The sequence below is a fragment of the Plodia interpunctella genome, chromosome 9 (genome assembly GCF_027563975.2).
Source record: "Plodia interpunctella isolate USDA-ARS_2022_Savannah chromosome 9, ilPloInte3.2, whole genome shotgun sequence".
In the NCBI taxonomy this organism is placed as follows: domain Eukaryota; kingdom Metazoa; phylum Arthropoda; class Insecta; order Lepidoptera; family Pyralidae; genus Plodia; species Plodia interpunctella.
The window spans coordinates 1,267,463-1,289,342 of NC_071302.1; the positions used below are offsets into that span (position 1 = coordinate 1,267,463).

Below are 21,880 nucleotides of genomic sequence, written 5' to 3' on the forward strand. Positions count from 1 at the left end.
CCAAAAATTATTAAATAATTGATAGAGAAATAATGTATTGTAATTCAAATTTGGCGTATCCCAATCCAAACTTCCCAACTAATATTGAAATGCGAAAGTAAGTTTGTTTATTTGTTTATGTTACCTCTACACGCTTTATCTATTGGACCGATTGTTACGAAATTTGGTACACGGCTAGAAAATAACCTCTAATAACACATATGGTACTTTTTATCCCGATATTCCTACGGAAGCGAAGCCCCGGGGCGCAGAGAGTATATAGTATCGTTGGTTTAGCAATCCATAACACAACTGTCGAACTTACTTTTGGGCCAACTTAAACTGTATGATTTGTCTTGATATTTATTTATTTATTATTACGTATATTGTACGTATATTGGGTTGCACCTAATATACGTACTAGTAATAATTATACTGTGGAGCCCACAAACAGTTTGAGTAGAAACAACGCGAGTAAATAATAATTTCGTACACATATCATAATTATGGCGTCGTTATTTACACAACATTAAATATCCTTAAGTAAATTGTCAAAATCTCAATTTTGAGATAGGTATATTTTTAATGTAACGGAACGCAAATGTCAAATGTCATGTCAATGTTGTGACGTAAATGTCATGTCATTGTCAAAAACGTATTGTATTGTTTTGGGGATTTTTACAAAAATAAATCGCATTTTATTCCACAAGGGTGTAATACAAAATAATCTATCGCTAATTAATTTTACAATTGAGTACCTATTTAGTGAATAGAAATAGTCTTCGCGAAGTTTTTTTAACCTATTTTTTACGTCGAAAAGTTTTCGCAACAAAGAGATTGAGTCACTACTGGTGTGACTAAAATACCCTAGCGTTTGTAAATTTAACTCCAAAAATGGATTATGTTACAACGTTAAAGATTCTGGTGATCGGAGAGAGCGGAGTGGGCAAGTCCAGGTAAGTTTTGATAGTAGTATTCTCTAAGATTGACATGAGTTGTTATATTAGTGTTAAAAACGAAACGTTCATGCGTGTTCGACATTGGATAATTAACTGATAATGGTTATTATTGCTACGTGGAATTAATTTTTCTTTGCTGCTGTAATACAAATACTTGCAAACTACAGATTAAGAAGGTCATGAGAAGAATATTTTTTACACACATTGTGTGTAAGGCCAAAGTTCACAGTTGTATATAGAAATCGCCAAGTAAAATGTCGACAAAGCGCTCGTAATGTCCTTGATCAATATTGCTATCTTTTTATTTCAAAGTAACACTACAAAAGAACATTAATATTGGTCAAAAAATTTTTTGGTCAAAAACCATTAAACAAGGCTTTATAATCAACTAACTGCGCCCCGGAGCTACGCTCCCTTGGGAATATCTGGATAAAAAGTACCCTATTGTGTTATTCCAGGTTATATTCTACCATGTACAAATTTTCATAACAATTGGTCTAGTAGATTTTGAGTCAAAGAATAACAAACATACACACACACACACATACATCCTCATAAACTTTCGCATTATATTAAATATTAGTAGGATATGTAATTTGCAGTCATTAGAAAAAATATAATATTTACTTTCACCGTTTTGTATATAATTGTTGTTGTAGCATTATCCTTGCGTATACCTCTGGTGACTACAACCCTGCATACCCGGCCACAATTGGAGTGGACTACAAATGCAAGGTGATGGATGTCAACGGTGTAAAAGTGAAACTCGGCATTTGGGACACAGCTGGCCAGGAGCGATATAGAACATTGACATCTAGTTTCTATAGGTATGATTTAAAAAATATGTTTAATTTGTTACATTTATAACAATTTTTTTCAAAATTAATCATTTGACCCAAATCTGCCAGTTTCTGGTTTTGATCTTCCGTGAAAATATTGACCGCAAATAAATAGGTGGCAAACTTCGCAAGGAAAATGCGCCGAATTGCCGTGCAAATGGTTCTCGGAGTCCTCCGGGTCCCTCCGGGGAGGTCCAAAGTATGCGGCACGTCACGGACCACTGCCAATTATAGTCTATTGAAGGCTGCATTGTCAGGATCCACGAAGCTGAAAATGTTGTCCAGAAATGGATTGATGGCTTACCTCTTTTTTAGTCCAAGTTTGTGTTGTATGGAAGAAACCATTTGCAAATAATAATAATAATAATTGATAGTTATAGATCATCAGGTATGTACTTCGATTCTAAACCAAGATACAGTTTTCGATATTCACTATTCTATGCATACACTATGATTGATGATTTAATGATGACGACCTCGGTGGCGCAGTGGTATAGTGCTTGCCTCTGAACCGAGAGGTCCCGGGTTAGATCCCCGGTCGGGTCATGATGGAAAATGATCTTTTTCTGATTGGCCCGGGTCTTGGATCTATATATGTATATGTTATAAAATATAGTATCATTGAGTTAGTATCCCATGACACAAGTCTCGAACTTACTTTGGGGCTAGCTCAATCTGTGTGATTTGTCCTAATATATTTATTTATTAAAAAAAAAAAGATAAAGAGAAGATAAAGATAATCCCTAATTGGTACTATTTGACGACCTCGGTGGCGCAGTGGTAAGGTTCTTGCCACTGAACCGAGAGGTCCTGGGTTCGATCCCCGGTCGGGTCATGATGGAAAATGATATTTTTCTGATTGGCCCGAGTCTTGGATGTTTATCTATATATGTATTTGTTATAAAATATAGTATCGTTGAGTTAGTATCCCATAACCCAAGTCTCGAACTTACTTTGGGGCTAGCTCAATCTGTGTGATTTGTCCTAATATATTTATTTATTAAAAAAAAAAAGATAAAGACAAGATAAAGATAATCCCTAATTGGTACTATTTGACGACCTCGGTGGCGCAGTGGTAAGGTTCTTGCCACTGAACCGAGAGGTCCTGGGTTCGATCCCCGGTCGGGTCATGATGGAAAATGATATTTTTCTGATTGGCCCGAGTCTTGGATGTTTATCTATATATGTATTTGTTATAAAATATAGTATCGTTGAGTTAGTATCCCATAACCCAAGTCTCGAACTTACTTTGGGGCTAGCTCAATCTGTGTGATTTGTCCTAATATATTTATTTATTAAAAAAAAAAAGATAAAGACAAGATAAAGATAATCCCTAATTGGTACTATTTGACGACCTCGGTGGCGCAGTGGTAAGGTTCTTGCCACTGAACCGAGAGGTCCTGGGTTCGATCCCCGGTCGGGTCATGATGGAAAATGATATTTTTCTGATTGGCCCGAGTCTTGGATGTTTATCTATATATGTATTTGTTATAAAATATAGTATCGTTGAGTTAGTATCCCATAACCCAAGTCTCGAACTTACTTTGGGGCTAGCTCAATCTGTGTGATTTGTCCTAATATATTTATTTATTAAAAAAAAAAGATAAAGACAAGATAAAGATAATCCCTAATTGGTACTATTTGACGACCTCGGTGGCGCAGTGGTAAGGTTCTTGCCACTGAACCGAGAGGTCCTGGGTTCGATCCCCGGTCGGGTCATGATGGAAAATGATATTTTTCTGATTGGCCCGAGTCTTGGATGTTTATCTATATATGTATTTGTTATAAAATATAGTATCGTTGAGTTAGTATCCCATAACCCAAGTCTCGAACTTACTTTGGGGCTAGCTCAATCTGTGTGATTTGTCCTAATATATTTATTTATTTTAAAAAAAGATAAAGATAATCCCTAATTGGTACTATTTGCACATGGCCACTTTTTGCTCTTACTAAAAAAAATATTTTGCCAGTTATAAAAATACTTTGGTCCATTAATCATAACTGTTTTATTTATTTATTTATTCATACATGTTTTCTTATTGGTTGTTTTAGAGATGCACATGGTGCTATATTAGTCTATGACACGTCAGAGCCAAAAACTCTAGCAAAGCTAAAAGAATGGGTCGAGGAGCTACAAGTTTACACAACAAAGAAAAATATTGTTTGTTTGGTTGTTGGCAATAAAATAGACAAGGTAAGTGCTTTTGTTAAATTTCAAACTAATACATTTATGAGAATATTTTATTAATGACAAGGATAGTGATCAAATTCAACTTTGTAAAATAGTTTTCTTATAATTTACTGTTAAGGTAAAGAACTCACGAACAATTTATTTGAAAGCATTAGTCCCTCGCAACCTACTTACATATATCTAATACTTTTTAGTTTCAATTAAAAACTGTAATTAATATTAAAAAAAAAAAAAAAAACTACTGACTTAAAATGCGTGTTTAAATCAATCGTCAGTCTAAGAAATGGTAAATGTAATTGTTGAAATGTAGATTAAGGATATAAATTTCATTTTAAAAATAGAAACTTGCCATCTACACACTTCGAATGCGGAAGTCGTGTCGATTCATATTGAGACGCAGCTAACCAATCAGATTTCGGTGTGGTTGTCGTCGCGTCACAATGCCGCACTATGATTGGTTAGCTGCATTTCACTGCAAATCCGCTTGATAGTGTGACGCAATATAGTTGATCCCTGTGACAGATATCAAATAATATGAAAATAATACATCTGTCGCTCTCATTTCGATTATATCGTTCCATCCTGCTATGATAGGGATTTAAAATGTAAATTATAATATTCTTGTAGCCCCGCGCTGTACCAAGGGAGCAAGGGCAGGCGTTCGCACAGAAACACAGAATGCTCTTCATAGAGAGCAGTGCAAAGACACAGGACGGCATCAATCTGGCGTTTGAAGAGCTCGTGCAAAAAGTGAGTCTTATTTTTATTTACTTAAGGATGTTTATTTGATGGTTTTGTGGAAGAAATTGTTAGAAAATTTATATACTACACTGGAGTGGAAACACAGTTTTTGTTTGCAAATATACTACAATTTATGTCATTATTGCTATAAAGGCTTTACAGTATTTCAGTTGGTGATGTCCCACACTTTGTGTCCCATAAAAGTTTTTGCGTCGAAGTGAGAAGTTCCTATTTAGAAGTCGGTTAAAAAAGTGCATGGCTACTGTCATATACAGAAGTTACTACTGTCATATAAGAAGGGCGGAGCCACGGTGTAACCGTTTCTCCGCTCCGTCTGCCTCAGCCCCGCGTATCGTCACATAATTTTTATTTAAAAAATGGCAATAAGGAGCCCTTTTATTTTGTTTCGTGAAGCCGACTAGGTACAGCATCGCGCCCACCTATCAAAATAACGTTCATTGAAAAGTGAGCTTTAAACAGTCATCTATAGGTGTACCTTCCATTGACATCACTAGAGCTGTTAGCGAGCAGTCCGCTAAGTTGATCAACCTAAAGTATATCTACAGCTGACGCTATAGAGCTCTCATTTCAATGAATATATTTTGTTGGGTAAGAGCGTTGCCGCTTAATTTAGCTTCGGCTGTTAAGAGCGCGGTACGATTGCTCCGTCGTCCTCTTTTGTTTTAACGTCCGTCAACGGATCAACGCAATATTTTATTGCGCTTCGATGTAAGTCAACGTAGGTCTATGTCAAAGCCTATATATATAGGCTTTGACATAGACCTACGTTGACTTACATCGAAGCGCAATAAATATATATATATATATATATATATATATATATATATATATATATATATATATATATATATATATATATATATATATATATAATTATATTATTTTTTCTCTAGATAATTGAGACTCCGGGGCTCTGGGACACGGGAAAAAGTTCGAATATTCGGATCACGCAAGAACAGCACCAACAACAGCAAGAAGAATCTTCATGTTACAACTTCACTTGTACCATTTAAACTGTGTAATGTTGGCTTCATTCTAAATATACTTATATTTATTCTGTTCATACACAATAGATTAATAGTGATAAAGAAATGAGACGGTGTATTTAGGTAGCCCAATTTTAGTAATATACTTCGAAATTTTGTATTGGGTAGTAAAACGTGGTGAAAACTTTTCAAAAAGTGAGTTTCGCGCTCACCGATCCAGCTAATAACTTCAGATGGATCGCAATTAAACCGCGATCGTTACGGTATTTTATCTCTTCGAAACCTATCTATACTATTATTATAATGAGGTAAGCTTTTGTGTGTTTGTATATTTGAGGCGGGTAATCTTCGAAACTACCGAACCGATTTAAAAAATTCTTTCACCATTAGAAAGGTACATTATCCAAGATTTCTATAGGCTACATTTTATCTCAAATTCCCACGGGAGCGAAGCCCCGGGCAACATATATACGGGCAGTATTATATAATTTAACTCGATATCTCTGTGTGATATCGAAGCTGCAAAAATAGCGGAACAATCGCGGTTCAACTGCGATCCAGCTGAAGTTATAAGCCCGATGGGGGTCAGAAATCCTTGACGAGCTTTACATAGGTTTACGTTGAAATATGTATACCGATGTTAGAGTGAGGCCAACGTAATATTTATTGTGATATCCTTATGCTTTTGTAAATATTATGTATTTGTAATAAAATTTACACAATTAAACGGTTTTATTCAGTTCGTAGTGCTTGTAATTTGAATTTTGTAATTTATGATTCTAGGCTGGACCAAAATAAAGCACTGGAATTTGTAATGTTTTAATGTTTGCCTTTTAAAAAAAATTCTGTCCTTTTTGTATGGACCCATGCATAAAGTTGCAAAGCTTTCACACTATATATATATATTTCGGATTCGATACACATTGCTGGTTTTTCATTGCGGTAAATAAAAACACTCGTATAAACTAGGCAATGTTCGTGCATTCGCGTCGACATCTGTCTGTGTTCCACGATTGTGTGTAGCCGGCATAACAGTTGTCAAGACCCGTCCCCAAGTTCAAAGAGCTCCGCTGCCATTCTATACAGGGTAACTGGTATCTAACGAATAACCTTCCAAAGGCGCATAAGGTATAAGGTATACATAGAGACTTTGTTCTACGACTTTTGTCTACATGTGATAAATACAAAAAAAATATATTTTTTAGTTTTAATGTCGTTTCTATTAAGCGTTACTCTCTATGTTCGATTCCGCTACATACGCTACTGTACTGTCTCGTGTTGCTTGGCTATTACATACAGTTAAGATGTGTAGAATCTCAAATTAGATGGTATTTTTTTATATAATTTTTATATATAAAAAACTACGAATCACGAAAAGTCGTAGAATAAAAGTTGCTTGTTTTGATGTACCCAAGTAGTCTTTAGGAGGTTTTGCGTTTGATACCAGTATATATAATTCACGCGAAACGTCTTTCATGGAAGCCATCCTTATTTTCCTTTACGACCCAAAGCCTGTCTGTCTCTCTGTTCCGCTTTCAGGGCTAAACCACTAGACCGATGAAATTTGGTATAAATGTAGTTAAAAACCCCGTTCAAACATAGGTTACTTTTTTTTTAAACAACACCCTAATTATTATATGAAAGTTTGTATGACAATTGTGTATGTTCCGCCTTCGAAGAGAAATTCACGCGGGCGAAGCCGCGGGCAATAGCAAGTTCAGAATAAAAAGTGAAATAAATTCTCCATCAAATATACCATCCATAATATTCGCAAAAAAGCATCCGTGGCCTCGTTCTGCTAATAGGTAAATTATGTACATAGCGAATAAAAAACTCCATCAATATCCATTCATATCCAATGGGAAAATGTACGTAAAAATGATAGCTAAATAAAGTGGAATACGGTGCAAAATGCTGTGATTTATTTTGAAAGATAAATGTAGTGTAGCATTTGTGTTAGAAAATGGATATATTTTGCTAGTATACCTACTGCTGTGAGTTTTTAAGTTTTTTTTTCTAAATAAAAATCACATTTAAACTGGGTTATATTTAGGAGTTGTAAATTTTTTCGCATAATTTATCCTATTTTGACGTTGAGATTTTTGGCAAATTAACATAGTTGTGCGTATGCTATGCTTAAAATTCATTATGCTATAATACAGTACCTATATTCTATTATAATATGGCTTTAATTTTTATGACTACTAGAGACCCTTATCTTTTTAGTAAACAAGATATATTCGAGACTAGCCTTTGCCCGCGTCTTCGCCTGCGTCAGTTTCTGAGATCTATAATTTTTCGCAACGTTTCATGAATGTGGATTGAATAGAAGTATGAAGAGGAACATACAAACTCACTTTACATTTATCGTAGATATTATATGAAATAGAAGCAGTGGAATAGGATTGAACAAATCTGAAATTATTTTAGGACTCTGTTGTATAGAATATTGTTTGTTTTCTCAACACTATAGGCCTGGGATGGGAAAAGCATGTTTTAGAAATATATGAGTATTTTGAGACTAAATATTTTTCGGTATGATTCACACACATAATAGATACTTAAAGACTACTCTTACTGGTCACTGAGGTCGTCGAGGTTGTCGGTAAGAAGATTAAAATAGATTTGCTTTATCACTACACTAGCTATATAGCCCGCGGCTTCGCCCAAATTTTCCGGAATGAATATAGCCTTTTCCATACTTACTTCAAACTAAGTACATGTATGCAAAATTTCAAGTAGATTAGTTGGGTAGATAGAGTTTGAAGAGGTAACAAAGAAATTCTCGTATTTATAATATTAGTTAGCATCATTGTGTTAAAAAATTATGGCTTATACTTCCGCCCTAGAATAGGAGTACACTGCATATATTCCCGTACATGTCATACCACAAATTTGAGGTAGTCTTAAATAGTTGATATGCACCATTAGCATTCCCAAGGAGGGTTGACATCGGCATTTAGTTAAAAAAATTCTGTAATTACTCAATATATGAATTTCACAATCTCCTTCGATTTCAGGAACTGTAGGTTTGTAGTACAATTGTTTTTGGCCAAAACAATAATGTTGTATGGAAATTGAAAATATTTTCCCGGTTCTTCGTGGCTCAGAGTTACTTACCTAATTGGCAAGTTTCTGTTGGGAACAAATACTGAACAAAAAGGTACACATGTATATCGCTAGTTATTTATTTAATTTAAATACATCTTTACCGAATGTTGGTTAAAAAAATGTAATTTTTGCCATACGCTTTTAAAATCCTTTTTCTTACATATTATTAATGTAGGTACATATTACAAAACAAAGCCCTCTGTCTCATCTGTCTGTCTGTTAAATACTAACTACTGCACGGATGGATTTTTGTACGGTTTTCACCAATAGATATTGTGATTCTTGAGGAATGTTTAGGTAGATGTACCTAAGTATAATTTATTATAATTTTACCCGAGCGAAGCCGGGTTTGTGCCGTTAGTTATACAGTACAGTTAGTTAAAGTGGGTAAACCAACGTTGACTCGCATGCTTTTGCATTGAAATAATATAAATACAAAGTAACCACAAATGCGTCAAACGAATTCCAATCAAACAATATGTACAAATATCTAATAGGTACTTCATTCCCTAAAACCTACCTGAAGAACTTCTGTGAAACTATAATAATTCATATTATTATAGTCTCATCTGAATTTGAAAGTTTCGTCTGAAGTTTCAATAGAAGATGCACAATTTTGTTTACATATCAATCCAAATTTTCGCATACTTAGTTACCTACCTGATAAATATTAGTAATGCACGATGGCGTCAAATAAATTCAAATTAAACACACGATTTCTTCAAACGTTGGTAAAGGACCCGTGTAACGATATTTCCGGATGGGCGAATAGGAATTAATCCGTCCGAATCAACGATGAAACATTGACATTTAAATGTTTTCTTAGACTAGTCATGGGGAAAACGACGTACAAATTAATTCCACAACTTTCTTGAAAAATACACGACATAACGCAGATAAGATATACCTAACGCATTTACAATAAATACTTAACACGAAATAATTCATAAAATATTACAGGGCTAAAATAACGCGGCGGCAAGCTCCCATCATGTAAACCTGAGGCGATTTTTTTCTTGAATCTTATACACTATCAATTTGTTCTAAGAACTCGAAGGTTGAACACGAGTTAAAAATCTGAGATATTTGAACACTATCGTTGTTGTAAATCTTCATTGTATATTCTTAAATATTATATGGGTAGTTTAGTCCAATTTGTTAATTGTTTCAATTTATATATGTCGATATATGAAATTAGATTTCACTATGCTTCGTCTCGCCAACTTTATATCAATAAGAAAATGTCAAATTTGTTGCTGAATCGTTACTAAATCGACGAATATATTATTGGGAAGTGTGGCGCCTCCAAACAAACAAACAAAGGAGGAATTTCAACAATCACTTTGACTAGTCAGAGCGTGTTCTCATTGCTCAGTCGTGCTCCGTTGTTTACAACCTAATTGTAGTGACACTAATATTCGTTGATGTACGTCGAAACTTCATACAATTTCTACGTTCTTCTGCGTTGATCGCAGGAGGACGTCGAGCGTAGCTAAGCAATGGGAACACTCTCATAGGTAGCTACACTCACAATCAATACCAGGTCTATGCATTGAAAATAGAAGTCTATGGAGCGCGTAAATATGTAAATCGGGTGTGAAACGACGATTTTGTCATGTAAATATATTTTGTCGCCATTTCGGATTTCTTTCAACTGACTTTCGCTTTCATTCTGATTGTATTGATCTTGGTTTTTATTATTTTCCCGGATCGCTGAAGCATGTGTGCAAAAGTGAGTAAACTCTTTAGCTTTATAAATAAGTATTTTATTTGTTTTATTGTGCGAAAAAAATGAATTATTCATTCAAAATAACAAACAGTAAACAGTCGAAATTCTTGCTTCGTCGTTTTTACAAGCAAAAAGTGTTTTTTTTTGTATTATATTCATAAACCAAGGTATGCACGATCGATTAATCCATAGTACAATTAAAATGTTCTTTAAGATAGATTGTACTAGTTTTGAGATTTGCCACCAACTAAAAGACTTCAGAATAGAAGCTTTATGACTAGGTAAGTAGGTACATCTCGATAAGACTAGGTAGACAAATAGACTAAATCGTGACTGAACTGGATCCCAGTTAGAATATATCTCAATTTAAGTATAATCGCGAATTGACCAAGAAGAAGAGAAATATATTCGAGAACTGCAGCAAAAAACAGGCTTGGAAACTCGATGCCAACTTCACATAAAGTCTAATAACTTCCATACATCATCTTAAATTATAAGGATATATATATAGCTGTAATATTAACGGGCGATAGGCCTCCACATTTATCACGAGCACCGACAAATAGCTGTATGAAGGCTGCCCTCAATGTCCAAGATGGACTCTCTTCATTAATGTGCGGCCATCCGTCAAGGGAATACGGGATAAACGTTGACAAATACATAAAGGATGCTCTCAATGATTTATATGGGACGGTATTTCGATCTTAATAACTTGCTGTTTACGAATTTTGTTTTGCGTTTAAGTATTTCCAAAGAAAAAACATAAATGTTTGTAAGTTTTGGACGTTGTCACATACCTACCTATTGAGCACATGTTTGAGGTACCTATTTTACGTATGAACAATTGTAAAAGCATGGGTTCTTAAAATTAAGTTTTGTTTTTTCATTGTATACTGTAGCGAAGGCACGATTTTAAAAACTGCAATACTAAAAAACGCCCACCCATACGTAGGTACAAGCGAAGACCTGCTCAAATCATACGTACGGAGATGTATTCATTATAGATTGGACAAAATAACTATATACACACGTCCGGGAACATCGATATTAACATCAGACCTCAGAACACAACCTCCCATAACATGGACAAAATGGCGGCAGCTAACTGGTGTGAATGGTTCGACTCCTGATCGAAAAATGCTAAAGAAATAAAACATTTATTTGCCAAAAACATGAGTACAAATATACAAATTGATGTCATAATGAATTAAATCTACATGTTTTACCGAATATAGGTATGCAAATATAAATAAATAAAGAGGAGCATGCTATCCACTACAAAGAGTTAGAGAGAGCTAGTGAGGGTGAAAGAAGCGTTAGATGTGTGCGCACGCGTGGATTGACTGCGTGAGGAACTACCGCATTGTATGCAGCCTATGTCCATGATATAACAAACTATAGGAGTGCCGCCTACGCTGGTACGGCCACGTCTTATTTATTATAAAAGATACACTCAGCACTTACAATTGGCCAACACATGCTGTGAGCCAAGGAACATAACTACTTATTAGACAAAAACATAAATCACTAATAAAACTATTTAACCTGTTAGAAAAAATAAAAAAATGTCGACATTAGGCAGCATTAAGCAACACATTGCTTGCTCATGCAAGCCGTTGAGCAGTGACACAGAGCAGCTATGCAGCATAGCCAGTCATATAATGTTCCCACATAGGTAATTTGCTGGTTTACTGGAATCACACGAATTATTACAGCAGCAGGTTTGGGCCAAGAACGTCAGAATGCAAATATGACAGATTTGCAAATCCTCAGTCCTCAGGTATTTGTCAGAATAGTAAAAAGACAGATTAGCAAAATGACAGGTTTGCGATATGACAGATTAGTAAAATGACGGATTTTGATTTATAGACAGAGTTACTTTCGCATTATATTAAATAATATTTGTATTTGTTTGTATTATGTATTTTTCAAAAGGACACCATCATCCACCGTTTTACTGATGATTTCAGTTTTTGAAAATGTATGTTGGTTTATCCTGACAAAGAATTTTGTTAATAATATTACCTAATAGCTTTTTAAATTTATGTTGATTTATACAGACAAATAAAGAATTTTGTTATTATCATTATTGTTCCTATTTACAATCCTTATTATGATTTTATTATTCAATTCGAGATTGACCTGTCAATCTGTAAATCTGTCATTACGCGACTCTGTCATTTCATGAATCTGTCAATATGGGAATCTGTCTTTATGCCAATCTGTCATTATGCAACACCTGGCATTATGGGTTTCTGACAACCCGCTGAACTGACATTTTGGATTTCTCACGTTTTTAATCCAAACCTGTATACCTAATTCGTGTGATTCCAAGAGGTGTGTCGTCAAAAATGTTATGCGTGTAAAGGTCTAATAGCTGAATACAGTGCGAAGAAGATTAAAAATTTCTCTGGGCTGTTACGCTCTATGACTGAAGATACTATCGGCAAAATGTTCAGATGTGCCGATGATCTGACACCTGAAGTCCGTGCAAAGCGGAGAAGAAAAAAATAGCAAAAATTGTCTCTGGGCTCCGACGCTTTATGGAAAGAAGCCGGAAAATCACTCAGATAAGAGAATAAGAGAAATAAATCACTGATGTATATTTTTGCAAGTCCAATAAATAACAAGTGATATTTACCAATATCGATACAAATCGTTACAATTCTATTTGAGCAATCGCAATAAAAAATGTATCTATGAAACACGAGTAAGACTCCTATGAATCAGTGGATATTTACATCCGAGTTTCCTATAAAACCGTAATTATTCGAACGAAATCCGCTGTGGAATTAAAAACGGAGCTATATTAACTGGTCATCCGGAGAATGATTAGTATGGACATAACGCCGGTCGCTGAACAGTTCTCCAAACTTTGGCCGACTTGATTTTTCATTACCATTAATAAAAGCTACCATTCAAACTGCGCAATGTATACCTACCAATCGTTTGAGTCGGCTTCTATCTGAGTTCGGCGATAATGTGTACACAGCATTAGATTTCTTATAACTAACTAAATAAAGAGTAAAGATGCAACAAATAAATACCTAAACTTATTTCCGCATTTATAAAATTCTTAGGGTTCATTTATTTTTTCTTTTTTTATCAAATGATCTTTCAGCTTTTCCTGATGGTTGGCAGAGAGTGATTTTAGCATTACTGCCCTTTGTAAATAAAGTTTAAATAAATGTGTGTTCATCACATAATTTAATGCTAGATTCTGATGTCGCATCCACTTATTCTCATCTCAGGAAATTCGCCACCAACGGGCGCTCCGGAAAAAGAAAGCAACAACTGGCAAATAATAAAACGGCAACTGAGATGTCGCTAATTAATGTGCAGTCGGCCATCGCTAAATCATGTCTCAAAAATTTCTATTGCATTTTTCCAGATAAACGGATTCTTTGTCCTTCTTTATTGGAATTCAGCTTTTGTGAGGGCAAATATTGATATTCTCCGTGATTTGTTTTCAGTCAGGTTGATATTTTTAAACGATTGTCCAGAAATGGAATGTTTGTTTTCAGGGTTCATGTTTTGTTTGTATTCGTGTTTTAATTTATTATGTGGTGGTAATAGGATAGTTGCTAAGGTCCGAGAATTGTAAAAATATGTATAATCTCCATAAAATAGATTTATTCAGGATTATTAAACATAACTACTTTACTTTATAAGACTTATCCATTTGATATCTTTTCGCATCCAACATTTACCGTATCATAAAAACACATTGAAAAAAATCGATCGTTGTAACATTTCCCGCGAAAAACTTTGGGGTTAGTATAATCCTTATCAGGACCCTTGGGCTCTGCTTAGCACCCTATCAATTGGCAGCCAACCCCATAAATTGCTGCTCAGATAAAATACCACTTTCAATCACGCCCCTTACTTTTTGTCGTATGCCGTGTTGCGCATCAATTCCAATAGAACTTTGACTGTTTAGAACACCGGCACTTAAATTTTTACATTTTTAATAATGATATAAATTCGTCCTCTTAATAATGTGTAAGACCTACATTTATCAATTGACGTTTTTTGAGAAAAGGCTGTGTTGACGTTTGTTGCGCCGCTTCTTCTTCACCTGCGCTTTGGAAGTCGACCGTGGCCTGTCCGTGGCATCGTAGAAGTCAAACTGCTGAACCAATTTTGATCTAGATTTTTTTATTTCAAAAATAATTTAATCGAGTTTTCTGCTATCTGCTATGTGCGTTCAGCCGTTTGGAAACAGTCAGCTCTTTTCAGCAGATGTGATGATGCCAGCTACTTCGGAATGGGGTTTCTTATTTAATTTATATTTCAATTTTTTTAAACTAAATCACTAGCGACTATAGTTCGAAGTGCTCTAGAGGGAAACATATTTTAATTATTTCTCAAACAGCAGCTGAAAAACCGGTGCTCTAAACCGATTGTTTCCGTGTACTCCTAGATGTGCCAAATAAAATCGTTAGGTGCTATTCGAATTTTGCGCAGAACGGTTTATTATGGTAAAATTTAAGGAGGAAATAATTATTACGGTACTCGTTGTTTTAGTTCGTTCCTTGTAGTGGACTTAGAATAATAACTAAGGGTGACTAAAACAGGCATGTTCGGTGTTTCTGATTTTGTTATTCTTTTTCCTTTACAGATTTACTAGCGGCTCCATCCGACTTCGCTCGGTTAAAACCATGATCTTCATCAGAATCACACTATCTATTTGTGAAATACATACAAAAATCCATCAGGTAGTTTTCCGAGTTTATCGCATTCTTACAAAAAGACGTACCGAGGACTTATTTTTATAATACGAAAGGATGTCTTTACAATTGGGCACTAGAATGACTAGTGCCTAATTGTAAATCTTGATATCAAATCACAATAATGTCATTACACAAGAGAGTTATTTAGTTTTAAGTTACATTTCATATCCATACCTACAATAATATGCAATAAAGGTAAAAAATAATTTGTATTGTATTATATAGTAAAGAATATCACAAACAAATTTTGCTATGGAATGCCGTGTGGCCTAGAATAGTACGTCTCTATTTCTTCTCGTGGGTTTCGTACGCGGCGACTACGGGATACAGCCTTGGAAGCTGACAAGGAACATTAATATTCCTAAAGAGGGTAGACAACAGGCCGCCGGCCTGTTATATAACATCTGAATCTTCAAAAATTTTGTGGTTTATCACACTAATGTCGTCAGGCGTCACAGCTCCGTACGCAACCAGGGGAGATATAAGTATATAAGTATCAGGACAAATCACACAGATTGAGGTAGCCCCAAAGTAAATTCGAGATTTGTGTTATGGGATACTAACTCAACGATACTATATTTTATAACAAATACACATATAGATAAACATCCAAGACCCGGGCCAATCAGAAAAAGATCATTTTCCATCATGACCCGACCGGGGATCGAATTCGGGACCTCTCGGTTCACTGGCAAGAACCTTACCACTGCGCCACCGAGGTCGTCAAACTAAACATAACTTTTTCATCTTCATATTCAACTAGTTTAACAAATTGAAAATGTTTATTTGCAGATTTACATTCATTGCTCTGACATGAAACCTCTATGAAACCACAAGAGTCGTCACCATGCATGCGGCTAATAGTAAAACCAGAGAAAGGAAACCTCCTTATTTTTATAAAAATAGTGAATGTGTTAGCATATATTCAACTAATAGAAATACTAAATTATAGTTTGTCAAGCAAATACCTGTGCCACCGAGGTCGACAATAATCGAGTCGAGGTCGATAAGAGAGATTTACTCCACATAAAATATTGTTGATTACAATTATTCATGTGCTATCTAAATATTTTACGACGCCATTTTGTTTTGCAATAATTATGACAAGCGCAATTTGGCGACCTCTGACTGTTTTATCGCGTTTGTCGGGAGAAATCCCAGGAAATAAATAATTCCACATGATATTTCTGATGTAGATTGATCGCTTTGTTAAGGGGACGTCTGAGTGCTTTTAATTTGATGTGTTTTATGTATTTTTGTATTGTCATTGTTACACAGCATTACCATACAATTTGACAATGCCAATTTCGCAGGAAAAATTGCGAAACATTTTTTATTTATAGGTAAGTACTTTATGAAAGACTAAGACAGTGTTCTATAAATTACGATAAACATAATAAATTATATTATCATATACCTAAATGAATTATTGAGATTAATTTTTAATATGTCTACATAAAGTAATAAATGAGATCTTCAATTTTACACCTTCATCATAGTTAAAAACACTCACGGTTTGTCACTTGCAAATATAAGAAAACTAGATCAGAATCAGTTCAGCCATTTTTCTGGTACAATGCCACGGACAGACATACAGGTACACTTTTATCTACGCTCCTTCTATCGTCGGGGATGTAAACATATTTAAAGCATACCCTTAACAGATAAGGACTTCAATTTGATACCGGGTTGACCCGGGGCTAACCATTTTTCTGCCAAAATAAATGTCATTAATACTGACATTGATTGATTGTCATATTTATTATATCGTGTACGGTATCTGTTAGGGTAATTACTGAGGACAATAAATTTTTTCTGTGCGAGGGTTATTGAGATGACTTTTTAATATACCCCTTTCTTGTCACTGGTATTGTAATTATTTTATTACACTGTACTGTATACTGTTCTTAATATTGAGCTAAAGCATGTTGTGTCTCTTTCTGTTCATGGCAAATATTAGAAAGTGCGATAGTGAGAATATATATGTTAGCTTAGGTTAGGGTTAGAGTCAGCTAACTCACTAGTGTGTAAACACGGAACACAGAAAACATGGTATGGTGTCATTAAGACAATTTATAACAGTACATCAAGTGTCGCCGAATGCACACATCAAACGGTAAAATAAATATAGTGCTTTAAACGTTAAATTAGATTGCATATTTTCTGTGTCGTAAAAGCCATGACAGATTCCTTTAGGTAAGACTATTTCATTAAGTAACAACGGTCAATTACACGATTAGGTGCGAGCTTCATTATAATATTTATTTATTTTAGAACTTACAAGAAAGAAGGTCAGTTACAAAATTCGTTAGTAATATAAAAATAGTATAATGCTTGGTATATGTACTATTATTATCATTACAGTATTAAAGTGAAATTATACCAGAGAGAGAGAAAAATGTATACAAAAATTATACAGAGCAAAGAAAACGGAAATTTTGAAATTATGTACTAAATATTTCAATATTGCCTGTCACATGCTTTCCGTAACAAAGTCAAGAGTAAGCTTCAAGGCTTATCAAGACAAAGTAAATGATATTTTTCTTAAATCAGGTTCTTCACAATGTTTTTTTTTTTTTTTCATTGATCAAGAGCAGTTTGTGGTCTATGAAAATTTACCGTAAATATCTATGAAAAATAAAGTTTGCAGCAAACGTTTAACTAGGTATACTAATATTATTGTAAGACTTACAGTAAATCAGTTAACTTCTAGTTAACTTATTCGATTTCGCGGAATCGATAGAATTTAAGTATTCGATTTAAGTCGAGATACGAATTTAAAGCGGACGTTTGCTGACAAGTGTCCTAATACAGGATATGTCAGAAAAAATATTTTACAATAGAATATTTTCGTATGTTACAAAATATTAAATTATTTTTTGCATATTATTTAAATGTTAATTTAACATGTAAAAATACTAATACGTACTTATCTTACAATATTAAGAGAAATTATGTCAAAAAAAGCCGTGTAGGTAAGCAATTCACATGTTTTGTTTTTAAATAAAAAAAGGGGGTTGCTCTCCAGGAGTGTCGGCATTTTAAGAAGTGAAGACTGTAATAATTAACGTTGTGCGTTTTGACGTCTTACTAATTTTCAATCACCCTAATGCCAGTTTAACATTTTTTTACCCATCACAACAATAGCACTACGCCCCGCTAAAGAAGTTTTCACTATAAAGATTTAAAATCAACAAATACATTACAATTTTCAGCTGCCTTAATGTAAATATCATATCCGATTTTTTTGCTCCAATATTTACTAATAACAATACAGCAATGTAATTATGAACTGGCCGAAAACATTTCGTCCCACAACAATTGTGAGAGGATCAACATTATAAATGGAAATATTAAATGTTCCAATTTCAAATAATGTAAATGCTGAATTTATCGCGGTTCGAACCTATCATAATGCGATGAAACGAACACAAATGGGATTATTCGGTTGGTAATGGTTTATTCTATTTGTCTTTCAACTTTGGACTCACGATATTTTTCTGATTATTATGTTCTTGTCAATTGCAGTCTTCTTACTTTTATTTAAGGAATATTGTCATATACTAGCTTCGCCCTATGTGTTAACCCAGGTTATTTTCTGCACGTGTACCAATTTTCATAACAATCGGTCTAGTAGATAATGCGTGAAGAGGTAACAAACAAACAAACTTACTTTCGCATTTATAATATTAGTTGGGATTGGTTGAATTATTAACCACACCTCTTTCAAACCATAGAACTATTTGGCATAAGATAAACGGGATTCGTGTTATGTAGTTCCGCCCTAGAATATAACTACTCCATGTCCTCCCATGGAAGTCGTAAGTGGCGATTAAGGGATATAATTTAGGCAGCATTCCCATGCAGGGTTGAAGTTGTAATAATCACGGCCAAATCTTCAATAAGTTTATTTTACATACACACCACATTTTGCTACGATACAGACCTGAAAACGCGCAAAACTGGGAACGCGCAAAAATGAGAGATTTAGAGAGAGAAAGTCTTACCTAGAGTAGTGCCTGGTTTGAGACCAAAGAGGAACACACTCGTCACAGACAGCAAGTGCTATGACAATCCCATTCCGGTTCTTGCAATATTTTATTTGGTAATTGTGACTGCTGATAGAAATTGACAGTTTTATTTGTTATTGTGATAAGTTTATTGTGTTTTCAATAATTTTGTCGATGGTAATCAGTTTAATAGAACTGTCTCTACACAGCGATATGCTTTATGGATATGAAATTGGTGGGTAGTCGTTAAAAAGTCATGTCAAATGCTTTTATGCGACTTGATTAAAATCTGACACCAGTATTATTGTATTAATTAGCACGTATTAAAAAGTTTCATTCGTTCACTGTAACATACTTTTTAAACCCCGACGCAAAAAGACGGGTGTTATAAGTTTGACCGCTAAGTGTGTCTGTCTGTGTACGTGGCACCGTAGCTCATCAACGGGTGATCCGATTTGGATGCGTTTTTTTTTTATTTGATAGCTAATTTTTAAGCGGCGGTTCTTAGATATGTATGATCAAAATCCGTTCAAAAGTTGTAGAGAAATGAATATGGAAAATCGGGATTTTTTTTTATTTGTTAAACAAATAAACTTGTTATTATACTGTGACTGTAGTATAAACATCAAATGTTTAATATTCCGCTAGGGCCCAGGGCATCTGTCGACCAAGCATTATACGCGGCATTTTGGTCGGAATATCAAACGATAATTCCACTACCTACCTGTCAGTGAGGTTGTATGTTCTTTGAGGTATCTCAGAAACGTTATTGGAATCAGAAGGTTGTGCTTCTATATTGGCTTTGATAATTCAATCGCCGAAGTTAAATTAGAAACAATTTATTTAACGATTCAGAGAATTCTCCTTTTTCCTTCCATCCTTTTTCAGTATTCCCTTTTCGTTCCATTTTTTGTGTGGAAGAACAGTCGTGATTTTGTTTATCTAAAAGTTAATTGTTGTGTCTAATTAAATAAATAAATAAAGTATTTTTTTTTCTGTGTATAATCAGACAAATCTAACTCAAACCAAATTATTTATTCAGTAATTAGATAGACCTTCAAAGGCAGTTTATCTCATCAAATTTTGTATTATATAGAGTTTTTCAAAATTAGTGTTGGCTTACCGTTATTGTTTCTAAATTTTTTTTCCAGTGCTTAGTATAACAAACAAATAAATAAATAAATATATTGCGACAAATCACACAGATTGAGCTAGCACCAAAGTAAGTTCGAGACTTGTGTTATGGGATACTAACTCAACGACACTATATTTTATAATAAATACATATATATAGATAAACATCCAAGACCCGGGCCAATCAGAAAAAGATCATTTTCCATCATGACCCGACCGGGGATCGAACCCGGGACCTCTCGGTTCAGTGGCAAGAACCTTACCACTGCGCCACCGAGGTTGTCAACAATAACAAAGTAAAAAACATGTTATGATTGTGACCAATAGAAAAAAAATAATAGATATGTTATATAATATGTAATATAGCATGATTTACTAAACAAAATGTATGAGCATTAAGCGAATCAGTTCCCCCTTCGCCGTTCGCGAGTTGTCGCATGGTTAAAAGTGCTGGTATCCCTCAGGAAACGATTATTAACACAGATTAAGTTAGCCTCAAATTAAGTTGGAGACTTGTGTTATGGCATACTAACTCGATGATACTATATAATATATTACACAATATACAGGGTTACTGGTATCTAACGCATAACCTTCCAAAGGCGCATAAAGTACATAGAGACTAACATCTTTTGTTCTACGACTTTTGTCTTTTTTAGTTTTAATGTCGTTTCTATAAAACGTTACCTCTATGTTCGATTCCGCTACATAACGCTGCCGTACTGTCTCGTGTTGCTTGGCTATTACATAGAGTCGAAATGTGTAGAATCGCAAATTAGATTGTATTTTTTTTTATGAAAAAAAAAAGGCGTAGAATAAAAGTGACTTGTTTTGATGTACCCAAGTAGTCTTTAGAAGGTTTTGCGTTTGATACCAGTAACGCTGTATGTAGATGAATAACAAAAAAATATTCTGGTATAGTTTTAAAATGTCCGCAGCGCTTAGGTATCTAGTGAAAATTGAGTTGAAAATTAATACTGATGTATTTCGATAAAAAATATTTTCAGTTTATGCCCTTCGGCCTATTTTTCAATTAATATCATTTCATACTTTGAGTAACCGTTTCAATTCCTCGATTCGAGTGAATGCATTATATATAATTGTCATCCTGTGTTCGGATACAAGAACTATAAAATTAAATTTAAAAAAAAATTTGAGGCTTTGTTTTTTCATTAAAATATACTTAATAATGTTCTGATGTAAAATCCGGATTTTTGTAAAGAAATGTGCCTTAGCAACGAAAGGCAACATGACAGTAACAAAGGTCGAGCCGAGCATTCTTCAATATTTAATTGCTAAAAGCCTTTTTAAGCGCTTTGAAGTCGGCACATCGGCTGAATAATAAACGAGTAGCGGTCACTGGTCACTTTAATACAGTCGATTTGTGTAAACCTAATGTTTTTAACGCAAAACACTTTCACACACACAAAACGGAAAAAAATCTTCT

General features: G+C 34.4%; 1 protein-coding gene and 1 long non-coding RNA gene across 2 annotated transcripts; both read left to right on the top strand.

Annotated features, from left to right (window-relative positions):
- Positions 1-600: 600 nt before the first annotated feature.
- Rab18 lies at positions 601-6,458 on the top strand. The gene is made up of 5 exons (XM_053749773.2): positions 601-935; positions 1,598-1,765; positions 3,830-3,971; positions 4,596-4,718; positions 5,624-6,458. Exons 1-5 carry the CDS (start codon positions 874-876, stop codon positions 5,741-5,743), a joined length of 615 nt encoding a protein of 204 aa, XP_053605748.1. The 5' UTR covers positions 601-873; the 3' UTR covers positions 5,744-6,458.
- Positions 6,459-10,466: 4,008 nt separating this feature from the next.
- Positions 10,467-18,183, top strand: LOC128672398 (uncharacterized). The gene is made up of 3 exons (XR_008404956.2): positions 10,467-10,559; positions 15,178-15,274; positions 16,082-18,183. It is a non-coding gene; the product is annotated as an uncharacterized LOC128672398 (long non-coding RNA).
- The last annotated feature ends 3,697 nt before the right edge of the window (positions 18,184-21,880 follow it).

What these genes read in the sequence shown, in the direction of transcription:
- Rab18 (XM_053749773.2), top strand. Translation starts at nt 874, where the DNA reads ATGGATTATGTTACAACGTTAAAGATTCTGGTGATCGGAGAGAGCGGA. An exon ending in AGCGGAGTGGGCAAGTCCAG is followed by an intron (nt 936 to 1,597) that starts GTAAGTTTTGAT and finishes TTGTTGTTGTAG; the next exon opens with CATTATCCTTGCGTATACCT. An exon ending in TTGACATCTAGTTTCTATAG is followed by an intron (nt 1,766 to 3,829) that starts GTATGATTTAAA and finishes TGGTTGTTTTAG; the next exon opens with AGATGCACATGGTGCTATAT.